We start from the raw sequence: 24572 nt of genomic DNA, 5'->3' as shown, positions 1-24572 counted from the left end.
GCATTTTAGATGTACAAAATTTTAGAGTGAGAAAAGCATGAGCTCTGGGGTTCAAGCTCCAGCTGTGCCACTTACTTTTAGACTTTGGCAAATAGCTTTGAGACTCACTTTGAGCCTCCGTTTCTTCACCTATAATATGTGAAAATAAAAGTACTGTATGTCTACTGTATGATATCACCTATATGTGGAATCTAAAAAATACAACAACTACTGAATATAACAACAACAACAAAAGAAGCAGACTCACAGAGAACAAACTAGTGGCTCTACCGGTGGGGGGAGAGAGGAGGGGCAATACAGGGGTAAAAGAGTAGGAGGTACCAACTATTATGTATAAAATAAGCTACAAGGATATATTGTACAACACAGGGAATATAGCCAATATTTTATAATAACTATAAATGGAGTTATACCTTCAATAATTGTGAATCACTATATTGTATATTTGTAACTTATATGCTGTCCTGTGTGTGCTTAGTCATGTCCAACTCTTGAGACCCCATAGACTGTAGCCTACCAGACTCCTCTGTCCATGGAATTCTCCAGGCAAGAATACTGGGGTGTGTTGCCATTTCCTTCTCCAGGGGATCTTCCTGACCCAGGAATTGAACCCGGGTCACCTGCATTGCAGGTAGACTTTACTGACTGAGCTACGAGGGAAGCCCTCTAACTTATATAATATTGTACATTAACTCTACTTCAGTTAAAAACACAATTAAAAAACATCTGCCCTCATCTTTAAAAAAAAAAAAGGACTGTATTTCTCTCTTGAAGGTATAATGAAGATTCAGTGAGCTAGTACATGTAAAGTGCATGGTACAAGTTCAGTTATACAGATGCAAATCTAAAGCCTGCTACTGCTAAGTCGCTTCAGTCGTGTCCGACTCTGTGCGACCCCATAGACGGCAGCCCACCAGGCTCCGCCGTCCCTAGGATTCTCCAGGCAAGAATACTGGAGTGGGTTGCCATTTCCTTCTCCAATCTAAAGCCTAGAAAGGTAAAAAACTATTTTGTCACCCAACTACTTAGTGGCAGGGTTGCAGCTAAAAGTCAAGTCCCTTTAGTTATAGTTTAATCACTTTGTCAACTGCAAGTTTGCTATACAGTATTGTCTCTCTGGCTTTGGTAAAAACTTAAACTGTGAAGTTTTCTCTTCCTCCCGAAAACGTTCACTTCAGGCCCTGACTACAAATAAAAGTGAGAATGCAAAGATAGGATAACTATGTGTTGACTAATAGGTAACCGAAGGGGCAAGCAGAGACACCGTGCGAGGGGGAATTTGTCCAGGAGGTGTTCACTGCTGCTGGCCAAATGCTGCACCACCACAGCTTCCATGGTCGGTCTGAAGCCTCAGGGCAGCACATTCTAATCTTGATCATCACTTTAACCTGGAGTCTAAGAAAATCCAGGGCAACCAGCTGAGCAGGAAGAATGTGATGGTTAAAGAATCAGTGACCTCTCCTGCGCTACACTAAGATCCTCTTGGGCTTCTGCTTTGAGAAGGAAAATGAATTTTGGGTTGTCCCTCTAAGTAACATTTATTAATAAAGAGTAAGAACTGAGAAAGAAAACAGGACTGTAATCATTTTTAGAAGTGGTAGCAACAATATCACTAAGAAATAATATAAACAAATGTTGATAAGAGGTTAACAAACCAGAAAGCTGGACAATGAGACAGTGCATAAGCTCCAGCTCATTTTCATTCTACAGTTGTATAAGGAGAAAAAAAAGAGTATATTCGAAAGAATGGTCAAAACAATAAGAATAGTGTAATCGCTCTCAGTGTCTTTATCACACTGCCAAGTAATTAGTTTCCTTGACATGAATTTTTGTGTGTGTGTGTCCCCCACATTCTGTTTTTTCTTTCTGAGATATAACTGATATATAACACTGTATTATTTTTAGGTGTATAACACGATTTGACATACGTATATATTGTGAAATGATCACCACAATAAGCTTAGTTAACATCCATCATTACTCATAATTATAAAAAAAATTTTTTTTGGACCTGGATTTTTGATGGCTAGTTAGGGAAATACTGAGATAGAAGAGTGGTAGAAGGTTATCCTAAATATAAACACTGAATGGGAAACAGATTTAAAAAGCAGTAGGAAATCAGAAAAGAGAGAGAGACAGGATTTTGGCAAATGTAGAGGAAACCTAAGTAGACACTTTAAAGACAATGGCAAACCCGCACAGGGATTTGAAATAATACGGTTGTGTAGAGAAGCGGCTCTTGGGCCAAATAGGAAGGAAAACAATATAATTTGGTCAAGGCTAAGATGGGGAGTTTTGAAACGGACAAGAGACGATGTGAGAAATGAAAGAAATATGGCCAAGGCAACATTTCCTCTTTTATTTTGACTTTCTTATAGTATTTTAAAGAGAAAATTATAATTTAAGACTCTGAACATATACTGTACAATGGATATAACTCTTGGTAAAAAGAAAACGTAAGAATCAGGACAAAAATTCACCAAGACCTGGTCTTGTATATATAGTCATCAGATGAAGCTGAGACAAGCAAAATTATTTTAGGAGAAAGTTCTATGGTCTATTTTATTATTAAACAGAATAATAATATTTGGGGCACACTGTCACAGATGTTTCTCTTTGTTTAAGGAAAATCCAAATTGTAATACAAATGAAAATCCAGCTAATTTGGTCTTTATGAAATAGTACATACACTGAAATAACTGAACAAAATGTAAAGACATGTCAGATTTTATGAAACTTCTGGAAATTACAGAAACCACAATAACGCAGTCATTATTATTTTTTTAAATCATTGTCCTCTAACTTCACATTTCCCGATGCATAGCATGCCCCATTTTACAAAGACTTAACTGTATCTTTGAAGATAATCAAGCTTAACAGGCAGCTAGAATAATTCATAGGTAGAAGGATACATAGAATTATCCAAAATTCTGCAACGCCAACAGAGAAGACTGTCTTTGGATTTGTGACACCAGGGGACAGATATACACCAAGAAAGCTAAAGTGCAGCAAAGCACAGCTCTAGGACATTTAAACAGAACTTGAGCTGAGTGGAAGGCTTGGTTAACCACAGTTGAGTAAACCTGTGTTGCAGTGTAATCTGATAAGGAACAAACAGCATGGATTCTAGAAGTGTACACCATGTGTCCCTAACACGCTAGACTTCTTTGGAAGAGTTAATCAAATAGTGGATAAAAAAGAACTGATGTATCTCATTCAAAAGTTTTTTTTTTAAGTCTCTCATAAGAGATTATTAAGAAAATTTAGTAATATTGTGGATTAAAACTTGATTAAGAGACAATAAACCAAGACCAATACTGAAAATCTCCAGAGATTAATACTAAGCTAGTATACAAATTTATTACTGACCCTGACATAGAAGAAGCTTGCATGGAGAGAAAAGGTGAAGAAAAGACTGAAAATTGCCGATGATGCAAACTAGCTACTGGAAAGCCTGGAAAAGTCTTGCTAAATAACAATGAAATTCCCTCTTCACAAAGTGAAGAATCAATACTCAAAGGACAGTGATAGACTCAAAGTTAATAGGTGGGAAAAAAGGATTAAGCAACACTTACCAGCATGAGAAAAAAGGGCAAAATAGGAGAAGACATGATAAAGATTGACAAAGTAATAAATCGCAAAGAGAATGCCAGCTAATATCTCTTACATACCTTTTCCTTTATGAATATACAGAAACTTTATGTAGAGATGTATTATAATAGAAGACAAAAAATTTAAAATAAAAGAGGACACTATTTAATGCAGCATATAATTAATCCATTGAACATGCTGTCACAGGACATTAATAAGGAACATAGTTTAGTATAGCTTCCAAGGCCTCAGAGCTACCAGAATATGATTCCATACTGAAATTATTTACGGCAAGAAAGTAAAATGGAGTACATACCTCATGCTTCAGAGTATTAACCAGGTAAAGTCAGGAAGGAAGTTTCCTAATTGTTGTATTCAAAATGATTTATGATTTCAACTTTTAGACATTCCTAAGTCTGTCCTAAAGTTCAACTTAAATAGACTCTTTTCCAAAAATTCTTACACTATTTTTTCCAGATACATTCTTTTTGCCTATTTTTCTAAATAGCAGAGCCTTCCTTTTCACCCAACTCTTCTTCCACTTCACTTATCCTAGCTTCAAAATATTGCCTAAGAAGTGATCATGAAGAGCCACTAAGTGATATACATAAAAATCCGTGTTGGGCAAAGAGAGTTCTATAATTTGTTAAATTTTCTTATCTTTTTCCTTTGAGTGGACCAAAATTTAAATTAATACAATATTCTGGTTCTGTTCATATCATGCAATAAAAATCTGAGCTTGGATGCTAAGATGAATCATATTTAACAACATTTTCACCTGTGACCAAGAGCTACAGCAAGAAATGTCCTTTGATAAAATGAATTTTAATCAATAAGTAATATAATTTTATAGAATAAGATACTAGAATGCCACATTAAAAACGCAGAGCCCTCCAGGCTCTACCTTTGCAGGGTGGGGGTGGGGGGTATGAGCAATTCATCTATGAAATGCTATGGCCTCAGTCAATTCATAAATTAAACACATATAGAGTAAGCTATGAATGAGTTATAGGCAAAATTCACAACCGCAAAGCCTAAGAAACTGTGTCTGAAAAACTCTGTGGGTCAATAAAAAACAGATGTTAAATTTAAAATTTTTGAAAATAATAAAATTAAGTGTAGACAAGTCCAAAATGATCAGGAGGCAGGTTTACACCTTGTGTCCATTTTGTAATCCAATCCTCTCCATTTTGGACTTAGCATTAGGGTGCCACATATGGTATAAGGCCAACTGTAGCATTCAAGCTTCACTGAATTTTAAAAGTGACACAGTGATCAAATATGCTTCAAAGGCACTCTAGAACGTCAGGGTGCTGCTGACCATCAAAATCAACCTCCTTAGTGCTAGTGTTCACCTCAAATCTAAAACAGGATATAAGTACACTCTTTGAGTTAATTAAATACAAGCCCATATATTTCATCTATTAAAAAAAAGTGTCCAGAATATATCACTTGGAAAGAAAGGTCTTATTATGTAATGCAGTGGAATATCAGAGTTAAAATAAGCAGATGATCTTATAAAATATAGCTTTTATGTTTCTTCTCAAGTATAAACTCAGAATTTGCTTTAGAATGTCAATTAGTAACATGTTTAACAAGATGAAACAAATAGAAAGCCAAGCAGCAGAGCCCTTCTGTGGAATTTGATTTGGGAGAGGAAAGAAGGAAGGTATATTTCAAACAGATGGAAAGTGAAAAATAACAAAGTCATCCTTACCTGCATTAATTTTCCTTCTGCTGGAGTTATTTCAGCAACACCAGCAAACACGCCTTCCAAAGTGAGATTCAGTTTTCCTGTGGGGTCCATTTTCAAGGGGATCACTCTGATAATAGCCTTCTGCTCAGCTGATCTTTCAGACTCCACCGCTGCTGCCAGTACCAGTCCCGTGCGTCCAAAGCCTGCCTGCAGGGTAGCCATCAGCAGCCAGGGCCAGAGGGCAGCCAGCTGTAGCTGGTGGCCACCACTCATGCTACCAGCTGCAGCGATGCACTTCGGCCATACATACTGCTTCCACTAGCTAAGACCAAACGCAGGTTCTCAAATCCAGACAAATGGAGGAAAAGAAATTTCTGCTTCAGTTTCAGAAAGCCGAGTCGTAGTTTTGGCCCTTCCTTTCTCTAAAGTATACTCCCAAGGACAGGTGGTATTCCTGCTCAAGCAGGGAAGAAGGTTATTGTCAGCCTACTTCTGCTTCAGGTATGTCATTTTCTCCCATCTTCACTATGATTAGTAAAGATATCGCACTTCTCTTTGGAATTTTCAATGTTGCTTGAGGTTGAATGTCACATCCTGAATTTTTATTATGTCAGATCACCTGGTGCTGGTCTTCCATATGCAACAAGTTCTCGAGCCACTAAACCCAATGTTAATGAACAAAACAAGGCAAAGTAAACGACTAAGGCCATGCATCAAAGGTGAGAGTGAAAAACTCCAGCTCAGAAAATGAAGAGGTGGCCCTTTTAAGTTACAAAACTTGTCAATGGTAAAAGACTAAAGATCACAGAGCTTTTTTTTTAAGGGGAAGGAGAGGGAACAATATTTCAGACCACACCTTGAGATGGCCAAAGATGCTACTGTATTCATAAAAGTTTCAACATTAAACCGTATTTCAGTGTAGCCAAAGTTCCAGGCCCACTGAACCTATAACTTTTCATGAACTTAAATATACAGAGTTTAAAATTTTCTACCTAGATTTGCCGGTAAGTTAGGTGCTAATTTATATGTCTTCACATATTCACAGGATAAATCTGAGCATCACAGTCTTTTCTAACTTTCATAATTAGAAGAATATTTGAAAAGGTTGGCTTTCCAATTATCTTTTCCAGTTGAAATTCATATTTCTATCTTTATTTTCCTTTCTATCTTAGGGATTCCACCTTTTATTCTCCTACTTGAGAATGCCAAGCACTGTGATTTCCCATGAGATGCTTTTGGAAACTACTTTATTATCCAGATCTTATAATCTGTAATTTTCTGGGTTCATAGTAAAACAAAGGACTATTCCTAACACGTTTTCAAATTCCTTGAGGGGGTGGGGAATAAAAGATAGGGGGAGTAAGGAGGTGATTAGTCTACAGGCTCTAAGTAGAATGCCCTGAAAAAGTAAAAATAATCTTGAGTAGAGTAGATCTGTGCTACTTCTAGGCACACTTGAGAATTTGGGTCTTTGTACAAACAAAATCTTATTCTAAGATTTCAAAATGTGCACCCTTAAGTAAATATAAAGGCACTTCAACCACAAAGCCCACTGTGTTCAGAGGTCAAGTTAAAAAATCTTATTAGGTCTTCAGAATAAGTGCTGAAAAGCCAAGCAATCGAATATGAACCTGTTATATAGATTCTTTTCTTTCGCTGAGGCAAAGGGAGAAAAAAAAGAATTTCAAAAGAAATCTGCAAACCTGTTGTGCTGTCGGGCCCACTGGAATCCACGGGGGTGAAACAAATTCAATTATGCTTTTATAGATCCTGCTCAAGAAAAGGTTTCAACTGCTTAACCAAGTACAGTTCATTCTTCCACCTTCTTACTCTGCAACCAAACCAAGTGCCCCACACTGCAGGTAGGAGCCGAGAAATTCCGCAGCCTGAAAAAATAATCCATGCAGGTCAGAGGCAGAAACTTACTCCAAGGTTAGAGCTACTGTCCCCAAGAACTCTAAAAACACTTAGAGAGGATCCAAAACCATTTCTGAAATCTCCTTTCTAACAAAAGTCCTTTTTCTCCCCAAACAGCATATAAAAATGATGAGATCTTGAAAGAGCAAAGAAGCAAATACATCAGCAACAATTCACTACCAGGAACACAGACAATCCCAAAGGGAGAAGGCAAGGTCTCTGAATCATGGATAGACTTGGAAAGTTCGGAAGGATTCGAGTGCTTCCCTTCCAGAAAGACAATTCTGGATCAACTCCCTAGAGGAGGAAGCCTGTGGTTTGTAATTGGTGTTCTAGCTCGGACTCCCTCCCCTGGGACTGCAATCACGCTCTCTACCTGCTGACACAAAGTGAGGTGGAGCAGCCAGAGGCGGCCGCCCAGTCCCGCCCCCTCCTCCTGGCTGCCTGGGGCACGGTGCGCGCACACTTCAGCAGACACGTTCCTGAGCTTGCTCTTCTCTCGGCTCCCCAACTCCCTCTATTGAGCCACGGCCAAACTGCACCCGGTTCAGTCCTCAATACCTTTCTCTGAGGAAGCCAGCTCCCGCACGTAAATCAAGGCCACATGAACAGATAGGTAAGCAGATTCTGCACCCAAGAGACAGAGATGGCGGGATGAGGAAATAAAGACCAAAAAAAAAAAAAAAAGGAAACCCAGAACATAAATAATGGACACAACGTTTTGCAAATGTAAGTTCAAGGGGATTTCTGCTCTTCCGGGTTTTAGTGTATATAAAGGCCCCAAAGCCAGAATAATGTGATCCTGTGCTGTAATTCTCACTCACTGATTTATTGCTATCTTAAGTCAGCTACCCTGGCAAGAATTCTGTCCCTTTTATGCAGTTTTTCTTCAGCTCTTGCAAATTTAAATTCAGTAGCTCTTTTCTAAACTGTGCCTGCACTAAGCTTTTACATTAGGTGATGTCGGAGGGCTGGAATCTTGTTATTTTCTTCTTACATCCCTGGTATGTGAAATAACTCTATGGATCAGACCTGGGCCTTCAATGTGAGACTGAAAGTAAGTCTATATCATAAATACAAGTAAAAGGGCAAATATATATGCTTAATAAGAAGAGTGTAGAGTGTAGGCAAAAAGAAAACTAATTTTTGGCTAATTACCACATTTGTGAAAAATAATCCTTCTAGTAACTTTTACCACATTTGTGAACAATAACCCTTCTGGTAATGTTGTCTTTAGAAAGAATGAAAAAGTTTCTGATGCATGTTTCTAAAATTTGAATTTTCAAAATGACCAGATTGTATTTGACTGTGGCCATTTTATTTTTAACCTGTTGCCAATAATCTTTCCAAAGTGTACAAATGAACAATTATGTTAATATGATTAACATTACACTTAAAAATGGTTAAGATTTATGCTACATGCTTATTGTGGTAAAAAGCACATTTTAAATTGTGGCAAGAAGCACATAAAATTTAAAACAATTTCTAGATTGTACAAAAGAATTGTGCAAATTGATCACCTGTAAAATGTGGAGAATAATAACTGCATTGTAGGTTTGTTGTAAAGATTAAATGATAAAATGACTCTGAAGGCAAAAGGTATGAGTGACCTAGTCGCCTTGAGAATTTTATCCCTAAAGAGGGTTTACAGTCTAATTTGAAAAGATACATTTACCCCAATGTTCACAGCAGCACCATTTACAATAGCCAAGACATGGAAGCAACCTAAATGTCCATCAACAGATAAACGGATAAAGAAGATGTGGTACATTTATACAATGGAATATTACTCAGCCAATAAAAAAGAATGAAATAATGCCATTTACAGCAACATAGATGGACCTAGAGATTATCATACTAAGTGAAGCAAGCCAGACAAAGACAAATATCATATGGTATCACTTATATGTGGAATCTATAAAATGATACAAATGAACTTATTTACAAAACAGAAAGAGACTCACAGACATGGAAAACAAACTTACGGTTACCAAAGGGGAAAGTGGTGGAGGGGGGAGTAAATTAGGAGTTTGGGCTTAGCAGATACAAACTACTATATACATAATAAACAACAAAGACCTACTGTATAGTACAGGGAACTATATTCAGTATCTTGGAATAAACTATAATAGAAAAGAATCTGAAAAAATATGTATTCAGTTCAGTTCAGTCGCTCAGTCGTGTCCAACTCTTTGCAACCCCATGAATCGCAGCACGCCAGGCCTCCCTGTCCATCACCAACTCCCGGAGTTTACCCAAACCCATGTCCATCGAGTTGGTGATGCCATCCAACCATCTCATCTTCTGTCGTCCCCTTCTCCTCCTGCCCCTAATCCTTCCCAGCATTAGAGTCTTTTCCAGTGAGTCAACTCTTCGCATGAGGTGGCCAAAGTATTGGAGTTTCAGCTTCAACATCAGTCCTTCCAATGAACACCCAGGACTAATCTCCTTTAGGATGGATTGGTTGGATCTCCTTGCAGTCCAAGGGACTCTCAAGAGTCTTCTCCAACACCACAGTTCAAAAGCATCAATTCTTCTGTGCTCAGCTTTCCTTATAGTCCAACTCTCACATCCATACATGACCACTGGAAAAACCATAGCCTTGACTAGACGGACCTTTGTTGGCAAAGTAATGTCTCTGCTTTTAAATATGCTATCTAGGTTGGTCATAACCTTCTTCCAAGGAGTAAGCATCTTTTAATTTCATGGCTGCAATCACCATCAGCAGTGATTTTGGAGCCCCCAAAAATAAAGTCTGACACTGTTTCCACTGTTTCCCCATCTACTTCCCATGAAGTCATGGGACCAGATGCCATGATCTTAGTTTTCTGAACGTTGAGCTTGAAGCCAACTTTTTCACTCTCCTTTCACTGTCATCAAGAGGCTCTTTAGTTCTTTTTCACTTTCTGCCATAAGGGTGGTGTCATCTGCATATCTGAGGTTATTGATATTTCTCCCAGCAATCTTGATTCCAGCTTGTGTTTCTTCCAGCCCAGTGTTTCTCATGATGTACTCTGCATATAAGTTAAATAAGCAGGGTGACAATATACAGCCTTGACGTACTCCTTTTCCTATTTGGAACCAGTCTGTTGTTCCACGTCCAGTTCTAACTGTTGCTTCCTGACCTGCATACAGGTTTCTCAAGAGACAGGTCAGATGGTATGGTATTCCCACCTCTTTCAGAATTTTCCACAGTTTATTGTGATCCACACAGTCAAAGGCTTTGGCATAGTCAATAAAAAAGAAATAGATGGTTTTCTGGAACTCTCTTGCTTTTTCGATGATCCAGCGGGTGTTGGCAATTTGATCTCTGGTTCCTCTGCCTTTTCTAAAACCAGCTTGAACATCTGGAAGTTCACGGTTCACGTATTGCTGAAGCCTGGCTTGGAGAATTTTGAGCATTACTTTACTAGTGTGTGAGATGAGTGCAATTGTGCGGTAGTTCGACCATTCTTTGGCATTGCCTTTCTTTGGGATATACATATATATATACAAGTATCTGAGTCACTTTGTTGCACACTGAAACTAACACATTGTAATTCAATTATATTTCAATTAAAAATTTAATAAATTTTTAAAGCGGGTTTATGGGGATAGTTTTGGCATTTTAGGCCTAATAACACCTAGAGCTGAGAGATAAATTCTAAAGTAAATTCTTAATTTAGCACTTTTTCTTTATTGGTTGGACCAGAAGAACATAATGCAAATATAGACCTTTTATAGGTCCTTTGCTAAAGAATAGGAATAGATCTAATTCTTCTGGAGAGAATTTTTTAAAAGTCTGCTATGTTGTATGTTTTTATTTTATGTATTCCATATAAAAGTATAACAAAAAATTTTAAATATACATTATTATATATCTGATATATGCAAAAACATCTTTAAACTTTAAACAAACTAACCTACTGATTGATTTTGCCTCGCCTATTCCTGCTTGAAACTTGCAAAGGAATTAAGATACCCAACCTAAAAGGCTTAATACGGACAGTTAGTTAAAGGAAAAACACACAGATGTGGCTGCTCTCTCTTAAGGAAACCCTGAGATCTGAGAATCATGATAATAGGTATCATGAGGCTGGGTACCTTGAGCTACTCAGGATCAAACCAAACAGCTCTATAGGGCTTAGTTCACTGATATATTGTGCTTATTTACACAGTATTGACAAGAAAAGTCAGCAGAATTGGTAGGCAAGAGAAATGATTCTCGGGCTTCAAAGTGTTGGAGTCATCCCTGGGTGATTTTAACTTCCACAGAGATGGCATAAAGATGCCATCACTGCGGTAATGAAGTGTCCACACTGACACCTACTACCAACCTTCAACATGAGACAGATCACCCTTCAGGATCTACCTTCACATCTGCACTGACTAAAGTTACTGAAGACTTTGGTTCTTTCCCCAAACCTAGGTTTCTATAAGCATGTCTAAGAACTGTCCTTATCCTCAATGGCATTTTAAGGATTCAATCTCTATTCAAGTGTAAATGAAGAAAACTCAGGACTTTTTAAGTCGGATTCTTTGAAAAACAGAGCAGATTTCCTTTTGAACTTTACTAATATGATTACTAGTCATAATGAATGAGGTTTCTATTGATCACCAATTCAATGGTAAAAACAAGCAAGACAACAAGTCTAGTTGAAACACACTTTATTGTTGACTGATTGAAGTTTATTGTGTTTAAGGTGCTGAAATACTGAGGTGCTAGTCAGGAACCTTGTTAGCATGTATCAGACCCTACTGACTAATTCACACAAAGATTTTATGTTATCTTTTGCCACTTTTCCAAGACAGTAATGATAGCTTTAGCTGATGGGTAGCAGGCATGTGAGTATAGCAGGAGATCCAGCTCCCTGGTCTGTTGTACCAATATATAAAATAAAGTTTGGAAAGCTGATAAAGGCATTTCATTAATTAAGCCTTAAAACAACTGAAACCAAATCCATGTCAAGGGTCCTGCTTGACACATGTTCCTCAAAAGATATTATCTCTTTCAACATATATGAAGCCAAGAAAGGCATAGTTAAGGGAAGGAATATCACTTACTTAGTGATATTTTACTTATCAGCTTTTTCAACATGACAGAGAAAATGCAAAGTTCCTTCATTTAGAAACTGGGTCTCCTCTTCCCATACTCTACCAAAATACAGAGTCTGACCAAAAGATGTAGGAGTCTTGATAATCCATTTATCTTTTAAACCTTGCTGATAAAGATGAATAAATGTTCATCACACGGACATGGACTAGTCTAATCAGATGGACCAAAGAGGTCACTTTTCAGAACCTATTTTCATATCTAAACTGAGTCACTGCAGACCAAAACAGAGCTCATCCTTTTCTAAAATACTACTATCTTTGTAATACTTCTAGGGTTTGACATCATTGGGAAGGCACAACACAATTTAAGAAATGAATTGTTACACCCACCACAGCTGAAAGAGTATTTATGTCACATATCACTATGTGCCTTTCCTTTCTCACTAGTTTCATATTCCTAGGCTTCCCTTTTGTTTCTGCAGTGCTTATAAGGAAAACTGAGGCAGAATCCAATAAGAAAGTTCTAGTCAACTGAAAAGACTTTAAAATCAGAAAGCTTCTTGCTGTCATTGGATGAGCAAGTGAGGGATCAACCACAGAAACTGGATATCCAAGATACCTCTTCTAAAAACAAGTTCCACAATTCTACTATTTGAATTTAGGATCCTAGAGAGAGGATGAGATAAAAATGTGAATCTATCCCACTATCCAGACTTCTCAGAAGCTTAAACCATACATAAACTGTTAAAGGTATAGCTTCTGTTAGGTGACTACTAATCAGTTAGTCCCAAAATTTGCACACAGTATCTTTTACAGCTGAGAATTTATACTTACTGAATGTAAGTATAAACACTGTGTTAAATCTCTTAATGGTTTTGCTCACACATTGTACATTTCCCTTTCAAAATAAAAATATTACACAGGCATCTTTTATCCTTCTATCCACAATATTAATAAAAATATAAAGCTTTAAAACTTTAAATCTACCAGCATTTATAAATACAATTATATTAAACAAGTTAAAATACTTTTCTTTAGAAGATATATTAAACAAGTGATACATTAACAAAACCTTCTTACCATTTATGATACTGTATCATTAAAATTAAAGAAAAATATGAAAATAGAAGAATGTTCCCATTAATAGAAAAGAATAAGGGGCTGTTAAGTGTGATGGATGGTCCAAGTCCGGATGCCTTGCTCTTGAAACAGAACGCTGGGTTAGGAAGTCAGAGCATTTCCTGGTTAATCATTTAGAAAATTAACTCTTCCCCAGAATTTCTTCCCTGGAACTCCTGACCCATTTAGACCTGTGATCTTGGTGACCTCACATGCCTTTGTTTCTCACAAGCTTCTCTAAAAGGATCACACTGCGACTTGAAACAGATTGACTGAACTCCCCAGTGGAGCTGTACTGACTACTGTTTGAAAGCGGCAAGACGACAAATCAGCACACCCACACACGGACTATTCTCCGGTACCACACATGCAGCTGTTTTTAGATGCTTCTTGACTGTAACAGAAGGCCAGGACTTTTCATTTGAAAGGGATGTGGGCAGCAAACAAACAAACAAAAGACTGCTAGATGTTTTGTAGTTTGTCAAGGTAAACAATCTGAACTGAACAGCTGTAGTAAATATCAAATTCCCAATTCTCAATTAACAAAACTCTCAATTAACAAAACAAAAAATTTTTTTTTTTTCCTTAACAGAACTGAAAAAAATCCCAATAGTGTGTCACGTGCAAGGCTAGTCTGCCTCCAGCTACAGCTAGTGCACAATGTCACATTTGTCATCCGTTCCTCACTCTTTTAATTCTTCCTCCTTTGGGAAGTGTTCCTGCTTGCAGGCAACATCCACCAGCAGATGAAGATCTAGAAAGAAAAAAAAGGTTTGTTTACTCTGTTTCTCAAACTGTCGAGTTCGATAGACAAGTCTTTCAACACGAAGAACAAGCTACTATTTTTCACCTGTAGAATGGGCTCTAAAATTACATTATCTCATCAGATTCTCAATTTTTAGGGCATTTCTGTACCTCTAAAGCACAGATGCAGCTCAGTCATTAACCCAAAGAGACTAACAAAGTTTAAAATGTCTCTCCTTTTAGTGATGTCACTAAGCCTTTTTTCATTTCAACTGACTTTTATTGTAAGTATAAAATTAAGAAAAAATGTCAAAAAGATCAAAGTACAATAAACACACATATGAAAACTCATTTTTTCAATATTATAAAAATAGGTTCCAGGATTATGAAGTAATGCCTTACGAAAAACAATGTTAAATTAAGTAAACACTACCTTTCCAAAGTTGATTGCCTCCATAAAATTTCCACCTATTGACTAATGCAGCTGATTCTCTTATAAAAGTGTCTATCTGAACTGTCTGTAAAAAAAAATACAGTATACCCTTCAAGGAGGTCAACAGACAAAATGTGGGTTCATTAAGAATGGGAAGAAGTAAAAAAGTGAGCTCTCAGCTCAGGTACTAGGTTCCATAACAAAAAAAGCTAAGGCCATGTATAGAATTACACAGAATGAATCCTTAATTTCCTACTAGACATACAGAGACTTCTGTTACAATATTTGTAAAACACAACTTCTGTGGGACTGATCAACAGCCTGAACAAGAGAGATGATACAATAATTCTACTGCCACCTTTGAGAAAATCTAGAGGGCATTTGGAACAGTACTTAATTTTTGCCCTATTTTGTAGAAGGTAGATCAATTACTAAAGAAAGGTACTAGCTCATCTGGTGAACAGGAGTACAACCTATCCATAAAGAACAAGCAATAGAAATTCACTGGCAATCTGGTGGTTAGAGCTCCACGCTTCCACTGCAGGGGGCATTGGTTTGATCCCTGGTCAGGGAACTAAGATCCTGCATGCTGTGCCTTGCAGCCAAAAAAAAAAAATTAGTTAAAAAAAGAAAGTGCAAGTTGCTCGGTTGTGTCTGACTCTTTGCGACCCCATGGACTTTACATTGCATGGAATTCTCCAGGCCAGAATACTGGAGTGGGTAGCCTTTCCCTTCTCCAGGGGATTTTTCCAACCCAGGGATTGAACCCAGGTCTCCCACATTAAGAACAAGCAATTTATCCAGATAAGCATCTTGCAGAAGAACAGACATCAATTTATCACTTAAAATGGATTTCTTGTATATCTATGATCATGGCAGCATTATTTACAATAGCCAAAAGTAATCCAGGAGTCCACTGATGGATGAATGGGAAAACAAGTGTGGTAGATACATACAATGGAGTATTATTTGGCCTTAAAAAGGAAGGAAATTATGACACATGCTATATGAATGAGTCTTCAACATGAATTATCTACAACATGAAATAGTCACAAAAGGACAAATATTGTACAATTCTACTCATATGAAGTAGTCAAATTCATAGCAATAAAAGCAGAATGGTGGTTGCCAGGCGCTGCGGGGAAGGATGTAACGGATATGGAGTTTCAGTTTGGGAAGATGAGAAAAGTTTTGGAGATGGATGGTGGTGGTGGTAGTACATAATGTGAATGTACTTAATGCCCCTGAATTGTACACTTAAAAATGTTTAAAAAGGTAAATTTTATGTTATATATATTTTACCACAAAAATGGCTTCTTTACAGTCTACATAACAGGGATGATTACAGTTATATCTTAATTTATAGAACATCTTTTTTTCAAGTAACTGAAATACAGTTGTATGGTCATCTAATTAATCCTGAGTAATAAAGAGATGACTGAAAGAACCTCTACACTAGATGACTACTAAAGCCAAAGGTTTCTAACTCTTGCTGCCCACTGGAATCACCTGGGGATCTTTAAAAAAAAAACAACTGAGATCTAGGGCTTCTACCCCCATACATTCTGATTTAATTGGTACGGAGTGCAACCTAGGCATCAGAATTTTAAATGCTGATCAAAGGATACAGAATGAGTAATATGTAAGCATGATCATTCTCTAAACACTTCAACTCCACATCAGAATAAGGAGGACAGGCCATATGGTAACAGAAAATACTACAATAAGATTTTGGAATATGAATAGATCTAACTGCAGCCCTATTTTGAAAGCAGAGTAGGAATTCTTGATAATGACAAAGGCTGTTGTTGTTGTTCTGTTGCCAAGTTGTTTCCAACTCTTTGTGATCGCATGGACTGCAGCAGGCCAGGCCTCCCTCTCCCTCACCGTTTGCCCAAGTTCATGTCCACTGAATCGGTGACAAAGGTAAAGACTATAAAACAAGGGTTAAGACTATAAAACAACTACAGACCTCTTGTGGGGAGGTAGACTGAAGAAGAACAAATCCTCTTTTTTTCAGTGGACAACTGTCATTTATTTAATTAAAGACTTTATCCTACTGATAGGTTCAAACAATGGACAAGAGCACATCACAGATAGGCATGTTTAAAGTAACAATAGTTCAGTGGATAACCAACAAGGTCCTACTGTGTAGCCCAGGGAACTGTGCTCAATGTTATATGTCAGCCTGGATGGGAGGGGAGTTTGGGGGAAAACGGATACATGTATAGCTATAGGTATGGCTGAGTCTCTTCGATGTCCACCTGAAATTATCACAGCATTGTTAATTAGTGGTATCCCAAAATAAGTTTTTAAAAAATAAAGTAACAATAGCCGGTATGCTGCTGCTAAGTCGCTTCAGTCGTGTCTGACTCTTAGCGACCCCATGGACTGCAGCCTACCAGGCTCCTCCGTCCATGGGATTTTCCAGGCAAGAGTACTGGAGTGGGGCGCCAGTGCCAGTATGGCTCTCTATAATAGCCTCAGAATGAGTTATGTAGTGTGAGCAACAAACCCTCTTAGCCTTAATGACTGGGCTTTGTTGTTGTTCAGTTGCTCAGTCATGTCTGACTCTGTGACCCCATGGACTGCAGCACGCCAGGCTTCCCTGTCCTTCACCACCTCCTGGAGCTTGCTTAAACTCATGTCCATTGAGTTGGTGATGCCATCCAACCATCTCATCCTCTGTCATCCCCTTCTCCTTCCGCCTTCAATCTTTCCCAGCATCAGGGTCTTTTCTAATGAGTCAGCTCTTTGCATCAGGTGGCCAAAGTACTGCAGCTTCAGCATCAGTCCTTCCAATGAATATTCAGGATTGATTTCCTTTAGGACTGACTGGTTTGATCTCATTGCAGTCCAAGGGACTCTCAGGAGTCTTCTCCAACACCACAGTTCAAAAGTATCAATTCTTCAATGCTCAGCCTTCTTTATGGTCCAACTCTCACATCAATACATGACTACTGGAAAAACCATAGCTTTGACTAGACGGACCTCTGTTGGCAAAGTAAGGTCTCTGCTTTTTAATACGCTGTCTAGGTCGGTCATAAGGCTTCCCTGGTGGCTCAGACGGTAAAGCGTCTGCCTACAATATGGGAGACTCGGGTTCGATCCCTGGGTTGGGAAGATCCTCTGGAGAAGAAAATGGCAACCCACTCCAGTACTCTTGCCTGGAAAATCCCATGGATGGACAAGCCTGGTAGGCTACAGTCTATGGGGTCGTAAAGAGCTGGACATGACTGAGTGACTTCACTTTCTAGGTCGGCGGTCATAGCTTTTCTTCCAAGGAGCAAGTGTCTTTTAATTTCATGAATGCAGTTACCATCTGCAGTGATTCTGGAGCTCAAAAAAATAAAGTCTCTCACTGTTTGCATTGTTTCCTTCTCTATTTACCAGGAAGTGATGGGACTGGATGCCATGATATTCGCTTTCTAAATGTTGAGTTTTAAGCAAGTTTTTCACTCTCCTCTTTCACCTTCACCAAGGGCTCTTTGGTTCTTCTTCACTTTCTGCCATAAGGGTGGTGTTATCTGCATATTTGAGGTTATTGATATTTCTCCCGGCAATCTTGATTCCAGCTCTGCTTCATCCAGCCCAGCATTTTGCATGATGTACTCTGCATATAAGTTAAATAAGCAGGGTGACAATATACAGCCTTGATGTACTCCCTTCCCAATTTGGAACCAGTCTGCTGTTCCATGTCCAGTTCTAACTGTTGCTTCTTGACCTGCACGCAGGTTTTTCAGGAGGCAGGTAAGGTGGTCTGGTATTCCCATCTCTTTAAGAATTTTCCACAATGGCTGTGATCCACACAGTCAAAAGTTTTAGCACAGTCAATGAAGCAGATGTTTTTCTGGAATTCTCTTACTTTTTTGATGATCCAGTGGATGTTGGCAATTTGATCTCTGATTCCTCTGCTTTTTCTAAATCCAGCTTGAACATCTGGAAGTTTTCAGTTCACGTATTGTTGAAGTCTAGCTTGGAGAATTTTGAGCATTACTTTGCTAGTGTGCGAAATGAGCACAATTGTGCAGTAGTCTGAATATTCTTTGGCATTGCCTTTCTTTGGGACTGGATGAAAACTGACCTTTTCCAGTCCTGTGGCCACTGCTGAGTTTTTCAAATTTGCTGGCACACAGCCCCCAATTTGGGGCTGCCAAAGCCCCCAATTTGGCACATAGCAATAACAAGTATCTCAACCTGATAATTTTTATTAAAGTGAGCTTCCTTCATTAACAAAGCTGCCAATCAAGGAATTAAGAGCATACAGACCAATAAAATTGTAAAAAGAGAGAAACTAGTCTGATGCTACTACAGGTTTCTAGGACTTTAGTCAGGAGAGAACCTTCTATACTCATCAGAGAAGTAAATATTTGAGAATCAAAGCAACTGAGTTGATCTGAGAGCCAAAAGGCCTCCAGGGACAGGAATGTTGCATCTACTCATTTGGGAATTTTTTTTTTTTTTGACTGTACCTCGCAGGATTTTAGTTATCCAATCAGGGATGGTACCCAGGCTCTCAGCAATGAAAGCACAGAGTCATAACCACTGGACTGCCAGGGAATTCCCTGGAAATGCAAATTCCTACTAAGAGCACTCTCTAGAGTTTGGGGGCTATTACCTTAATGAAATCTCATCCAGAATCCTGCAATAGCTGCAGGAAAATGAGAAGTCCTTTCTTCAGGAATGGACTGAACTTTGCTCTTTAACATTCAATTTCCCTTAACTATAAAGTAACCTATCAGAACATAAGAGAGTGTAGCTTCTACAATAAGACTAATATCTGGGTGTATTTGGTTTAGGGTAATTCCATTGTAGAAACTGGACGAGCATTATCGAGTCTAATTTTTGTACTTGATTTTTTTAATCTGAATGGTATTTTCTTAAGTCAACATGTGTTCAAAAGGCCTACACAAAGCATGGCAATAACTGTGATTAACAGCCTCCTTCTAACAAAATGTACATCTACTGAAATCAGTATAATCAGGATACCTCATCAACTTGAATTCTCTTACTTGAAAAAAAAAGTCAAAGAAAACTTAAAAGTGTGAGAAGATAAATTTTCAAAACAGTTCAGTTACAGAAGGGCACTGATTAAGTTCTGAGATACACGATGCCACAGTTCAGTGCGCTATTCAGCAACATAATGACATCTTAACAGTTAATGTTGGAATCACAGTACTTCAGAATTTGGGGCCAAAGAAGTCTTCAGAGATGATTTTAATAAACTCTCTTATTTTTACCACAAATAATGTGAGAGCTGGAACTTCACTGAGGGAAGATACTCTTAATGATACTGACAGTTGAAATTTAAGTGATACTTTAGAAATTTTACACTTAGTTCCTATCAGTAATACTCTAAACTTGGAATTTAATATCTATTGAAGTAAAAAATACTTAGTCATCTATGAGAACTAAACTGAATACTACAGTTCATTCTGAGTGTTCCCCACAAGTATCTACTGACTCTTTTTTCCTTGGAGGATGCTGAAACCCGGGAACAAACCAAGGACCCCCCTTGACTCTTAAGAGCTTCTCTGGCCATCAATGATCAGGGCTGTGAAAAAATTAGAAGCTAAGAATGAGGACTTCCTAATGCAGGGTGCAAAAGACTGAATGTTTGCATCTCCTCAAAATTCTTGTATTGATATTAAAACCTAACCTCCAATGTGATGGTGTTAGAAAGCAGGACTTTGGGTAGGTGATTAGGTTCTGATGGTGGAGCTCTTATGAATGAGATTAGAGTCCTTTATAAAAGACCCAGAGAGCTCCTCTGCCCCTTCTGCCACGTGAGGACACAGGAAGAAGGCAGTCTATGAGCCAGGAAGCAGACTCTCAGCAGACACTGAATCTGCTAGCACCTTGATCTTGGACTTCCCAGCCTCTGAGACTGTGGGAAAGCACACACACACACAAACTGTTATTTATAAGCCACCTGGTGTGTGTGTGCTCTGCTGCTAAGTCGCTTCAGTCGTGTCCGACTCTGTGTGACCCCATGGACTGTGGCCTACCAGGCTCCTCCATCCATGGGATTTTCCAGGCAAGAGTACTGGAGTGGGGTGCCATTGCCTTCTTCAGTGTGTGTGCTCAGTTGTGTCCAACTCTTTGCAACTCCGTGGCCTATAGCCCACCAGGTTCCTCTGTTCATGGGACTTTCCTGGCAAGAATTCTGGACTCGGTTGCCTCTTCCTATTCCAGGGGCATCTTCCCAATCCAGGGATTGAAGTTGCATCTCCTGCATCAACAGGTAGATTCTTTTCGACTGAGCCACCTGGGAATCGCTTATAAGCCATCTAGTTTATGGTATTTTTATTATAGCAGCAGAATGAAGTAAGACACAGAGTAGGCTACATGCTTAGCTTGCAGGCCATATAAAAACAAGTAGTGAGCTAGATTTGGTCCACAGGCTACAGTTTACTGACTGATGCCTTAACAGCACACACTAGGGCTTTAATCCAGAGAAATTTAACCAAAACAGGAGAATATTTCATCGAATGGAGTATTATTATTCAATTCTCAAAAGTATCTTTTACCCCAAAGAAGATCTACAAATGGCCAACAAGCACATGAAAAGATGCTTATCATCATCAATCATGTGAGAAATGGAATTAAAACTACAATAAGATAGATACCATTCCACATCTACTTAGGATGACTATAGTGATGATAAAAAGTGGAAAATAACAAGTGCTAGGGAGGATGTGGAGAAATAAGGATTCTGGTACATTGCTGGTGGGGATGTAAAATGGTTCAGCCATTATGGAAAATAGCTTGGCAATTCCTCAATAGTTAAACATAGAAATACCATCAATTCAGTTCAGTTCAGTTGCTCAGTTGTGTCCGACTCTTTGTGACCCCATGGACTGCAACACACCAGGCTTCCCTGTCCATCACCAACTCCTGGAGTTTACTCAAACGCATGTACATCGAGTCGGAGATGTTATCCAACCATCTCATCCTCTGTCGTCCCCTTCTCCTCCTGCCTTCAATCTTTCCCAGCACCAGGGTCTTTTCCAATGAGTCAGTTCTTCGCATCAGGTGGCCAAAGCACTGGAGTTTCAGTTTCAGCATCAGTCCTTCCAATGAATATTCAGGATTGACTTCCTGTAGGATTGACTGGTTTGATCTCCTTGTAGTCCAAGGGACTCTCAAGAGTCTTCTCCAACACCACAGTTCAAAAGCATCAATTTTTCGGCATTCAGCTTTCTTTATGGTCCAACTCTCACATCCATACACGACTACTGGAAAAACCATAGCTTTGACTAGACAGACCTTTGTTGGCAAAGTAATGTCTCTGCTTTTTAATATGCTGTCTAGGTTGGTCATAGCTTTTCTTCCAAGGAGCAAGCGTCTTTTAATTTTATGGCTGCAATCACCATCTGCAGTGATTTTGGAGCCCAAGAAAATAAAGTCTGTCACTGTTTCCATTGTTTCTCCATCTATTTGCCAAGAAGTGATAGGACCAGATGCCATGATCTTCATTTTTTGAATGTTGAATTTTAAGCCAGCTTTTTCCCTCTCCTCTTTCACTTTCATCAAGAGGCTCTTTAATTCTTCTTCGCTTTCTGCCATAAGGGTGGCGTCATCTGCATATCTGAGGTTACTGATATTTCTCCTGGCAATCTTGATTCCACGTGATCATACAAATACCATATGATCCAGCAATTCCACTCCTAGGTATATCCTCAAAAGGATTGAAAGAAGATACTCAAATAAAGTACAATGTTTATAGCAGCACTATTCACAATAAGCAAAAAGTAGAAAAAGCCTAAATGCCCATCAGCAGATGAATGGATAAAAAACTGTCATATATACATATAATGTATTAATAATATTGTTTAGCTATAAGAAGGAATGAAGTTCTGATACACATGTTACCTTGTGGATGAACCTTGAAAACATGATGCTAAGTAAAATAAACTGTTAGGTTGGTGCAAAAGTAATTGTGGTTTTGCACTGTTGAACTTTGCCTTTTGATATCGGGATACATTCTTAAATAAATGTGGTTATATTACACATCATTTTAATGCACATTTCTCACTTTATGTTTTTTTTGCTAATGACATTACTTGCTGTTTATTTCATATTCATTTTAGATTAGAGAAATGATGTTAGACAAAAAGCAAATTTGAGAAATTTTTTTGTTTGAATCCAAAATGGGTAGTAAAGCAGCAGAGACAACTTGCAATATCAACAATGCATTTGGCTCAGGAACTGCTAACACACATACAGTGCAGTGGTGGTTCAAGAAGTTCTGCAGAGGAGATGAGCACCTCGAAGTTGAGGAGCATAGTGGACAGGCCATTGGAAGCTGACAATGACCAACTGAGAGCCTTCATCAAAGCGGATCCTCTTACAACTATATGAGAAGTTGCCAAAGAAATCAATGTCGACCATTCTACAGTCATCTGGCATTTGAAGCAAATTGGAAAGGTGAAAAAGTTCACTAAGTAGGTGCCTCGTGAGCTGACCAAAAATCAAAAAAATTGTCATTTTGAAGTGTTGTCTTCTCTTATTCTACCCAACAACAGTGAACTATTTCTCGATTGGATTATGACGTGTGATGCAAAGTGGATTTTATACGACAACTAGCAATGATCAGCTCAATGGCTAGACCAAGAAGAAGCTCCAAAGCACTTCCCAAAGTCAAGCTTGCACCAAAAAAAGGGTTATAGTCACTGTTTGGTGGTCTGCTGCTGGTCTGCTCCACTACAGCTCCTGAATCCCAGTGAAATCATTACATCTGAAAAGTATGCTCAGCAAATCAATGAGATGCACTGAAAACTGCAATGCCTGCAGCTGGCACTGGTCAACAGAAAGGGCCCAATTCTTTTCCACAACAATGCCCAACTGCATGTTGCACAACCAACTCTTCCAAAGTTAAACTAATGGGGCTACAAAGTTTTGCCTCATCCACCATATTCATATTCACCTGACCTCTTGCCAACCAACTACCAACCACTTTAAGCATCTCAACATTTGCAGGGATAATGCTTCCACAATCAGCAGGAAGTAGAAAATATTTTCCAAGAGTTCGTTGAATCCTGAAGCATGGATTTTTACACTCCAGGAATAAACAATCTTATTCCTCACTGGCCAAAATGTGTTGATTATAATGGTTCCCATTTTGATTAACAAAGATGTGTCTGAGCCTAGTTATAATGATTTAAAATTCATGGTCCAAAACCACAATAACTTTTGTACCAACCTAATAGACATAAAAGGTCACATATCCTATGATTTCATTTGTACAAAATATTCAGAATAGGTAAATCCAGAGAGACAGAACAGATTGGTTGGTTGCCAAGGGCTTGGGAGAGGAGGGAACAGAGTGTGATTGCTTAATGAATGGGATTTTCTTTTGGAGTGATGCAAAGTCTTGGATCCAGACAGAGGTTGCACCGACACTGTGAATGTCCTAAATGACACAGAACTTTTCACTTTAAAGTGGTTATTTTATGTTTTGTGAATTTTCCCTAAAAATGTATACTTTCCTATAAGTTTGAAATGATGGGACAAAAAGGAGAGGAAAGCAGAAAATGGCTATAAAAAATAACTCATAACCAAACATATCTCAGTTTTCACTGTCAGAGCACAACAACAAGATACAGAATGTTTACCTTTAGTAAGACATGTGCAGTTCCTAGTTCCAACAGAAAAGAACTGCAGAGGACACTACTTTCGTATCCCTAGTGTCTCTAGCACTGTACTGACCCTAGGGAAGTTATTAAAAAGTGCTCATTAAAAGCAACCTATGGGGTGACTGACTCCTCAGATGTTCAAAACTTACCTTTTGGTGGCTAATTAAAGATTGTTCATAGAGACAGAAAGTAAGATAGGTTTTCCAGGTGCTGGTGGGTGAGAAAAAAAACAAGAATTGTTTAATGAGCACAGAGTTTCGGTTTTACAAAATGAAAAGAGTTTTGGAGATGGGATGGTGGAGATGATGCAGAACAGTGTGAATGGACTGAATGCCACTGAACTATACACTTAAAAAACAGTTAAGATGTTGAACTTTGTTTTGGGTATTTTACCGCAATT

The 24572-nt window shown here is 38.5% G+C and overlaps 2 protein-coding genes across 4 annotated transcripts in view; both read right to left on the bottom strand.

Annotated features, from left to right (window-relative positions):
• The window catches only part of RNF43 (ring finger protein 43), a 65095-nt gene extending 59150 nt beyond the window's left edge, over positions 1-5945 (bottom strand). Inside the window, exon 1 of one of the 2 annotated variants that reach the window (XM_081585221.1) lies at positions 5309-5945. In XM_081585221.1, coding sequence (XP_081441347.1) covers positions 5309-5560 — 252 coding nt within the window. In that variant the 5' untranslated portion in view covers positions 5561-5945. The remainder of the gene's footprint in view (positions 1-5308) is intronic. The other variant, XM_081585223.1, reaches the window with a different exon arrangement.
• Positions 5946-11834: 5889 nt separating this feature from the next.
• The window catches only part of HSF5 (heat shock transcription factor 5), a 50902-nt gene continuing 38164 nt past the window's right edge, over positions 11835-24572 (bottom strand). For both annotated transcript variants that reach the window (XM_081585215.1, XM_081585214.1), the window contains exon 6: positions 11835-14111. In XM_081585215.1, coding sequence (XP_081441341.1) covers positions 14041-14111 — 71 coding nt within the window. In that variant the 3' untranslated portion in view covers positions 11835-14040. The remainder of the gene's footprint in view (positions 14112-24572) is intronic.

The sequence above is a fragment of the Giraffa tippelskirchi genome, chromosome 3 (assembly GCF_054371585.1).
Source record: "Giraffa tippelskirchi isolate mGirTip1 chromosome 3, T2T-mGirTip1v1.2.pri, whole genome shotgun sequence".
NCBI classification, from domain to species: Eukaryota; Metazoa; Chordata; class Mammalia; order Artiodactyla; family Giraffidae; genus Giraffa; species Giraffa tippelskirchi.
This window is presented reverse-complemented; position numbering and strand designations above follow the sequence as displayed.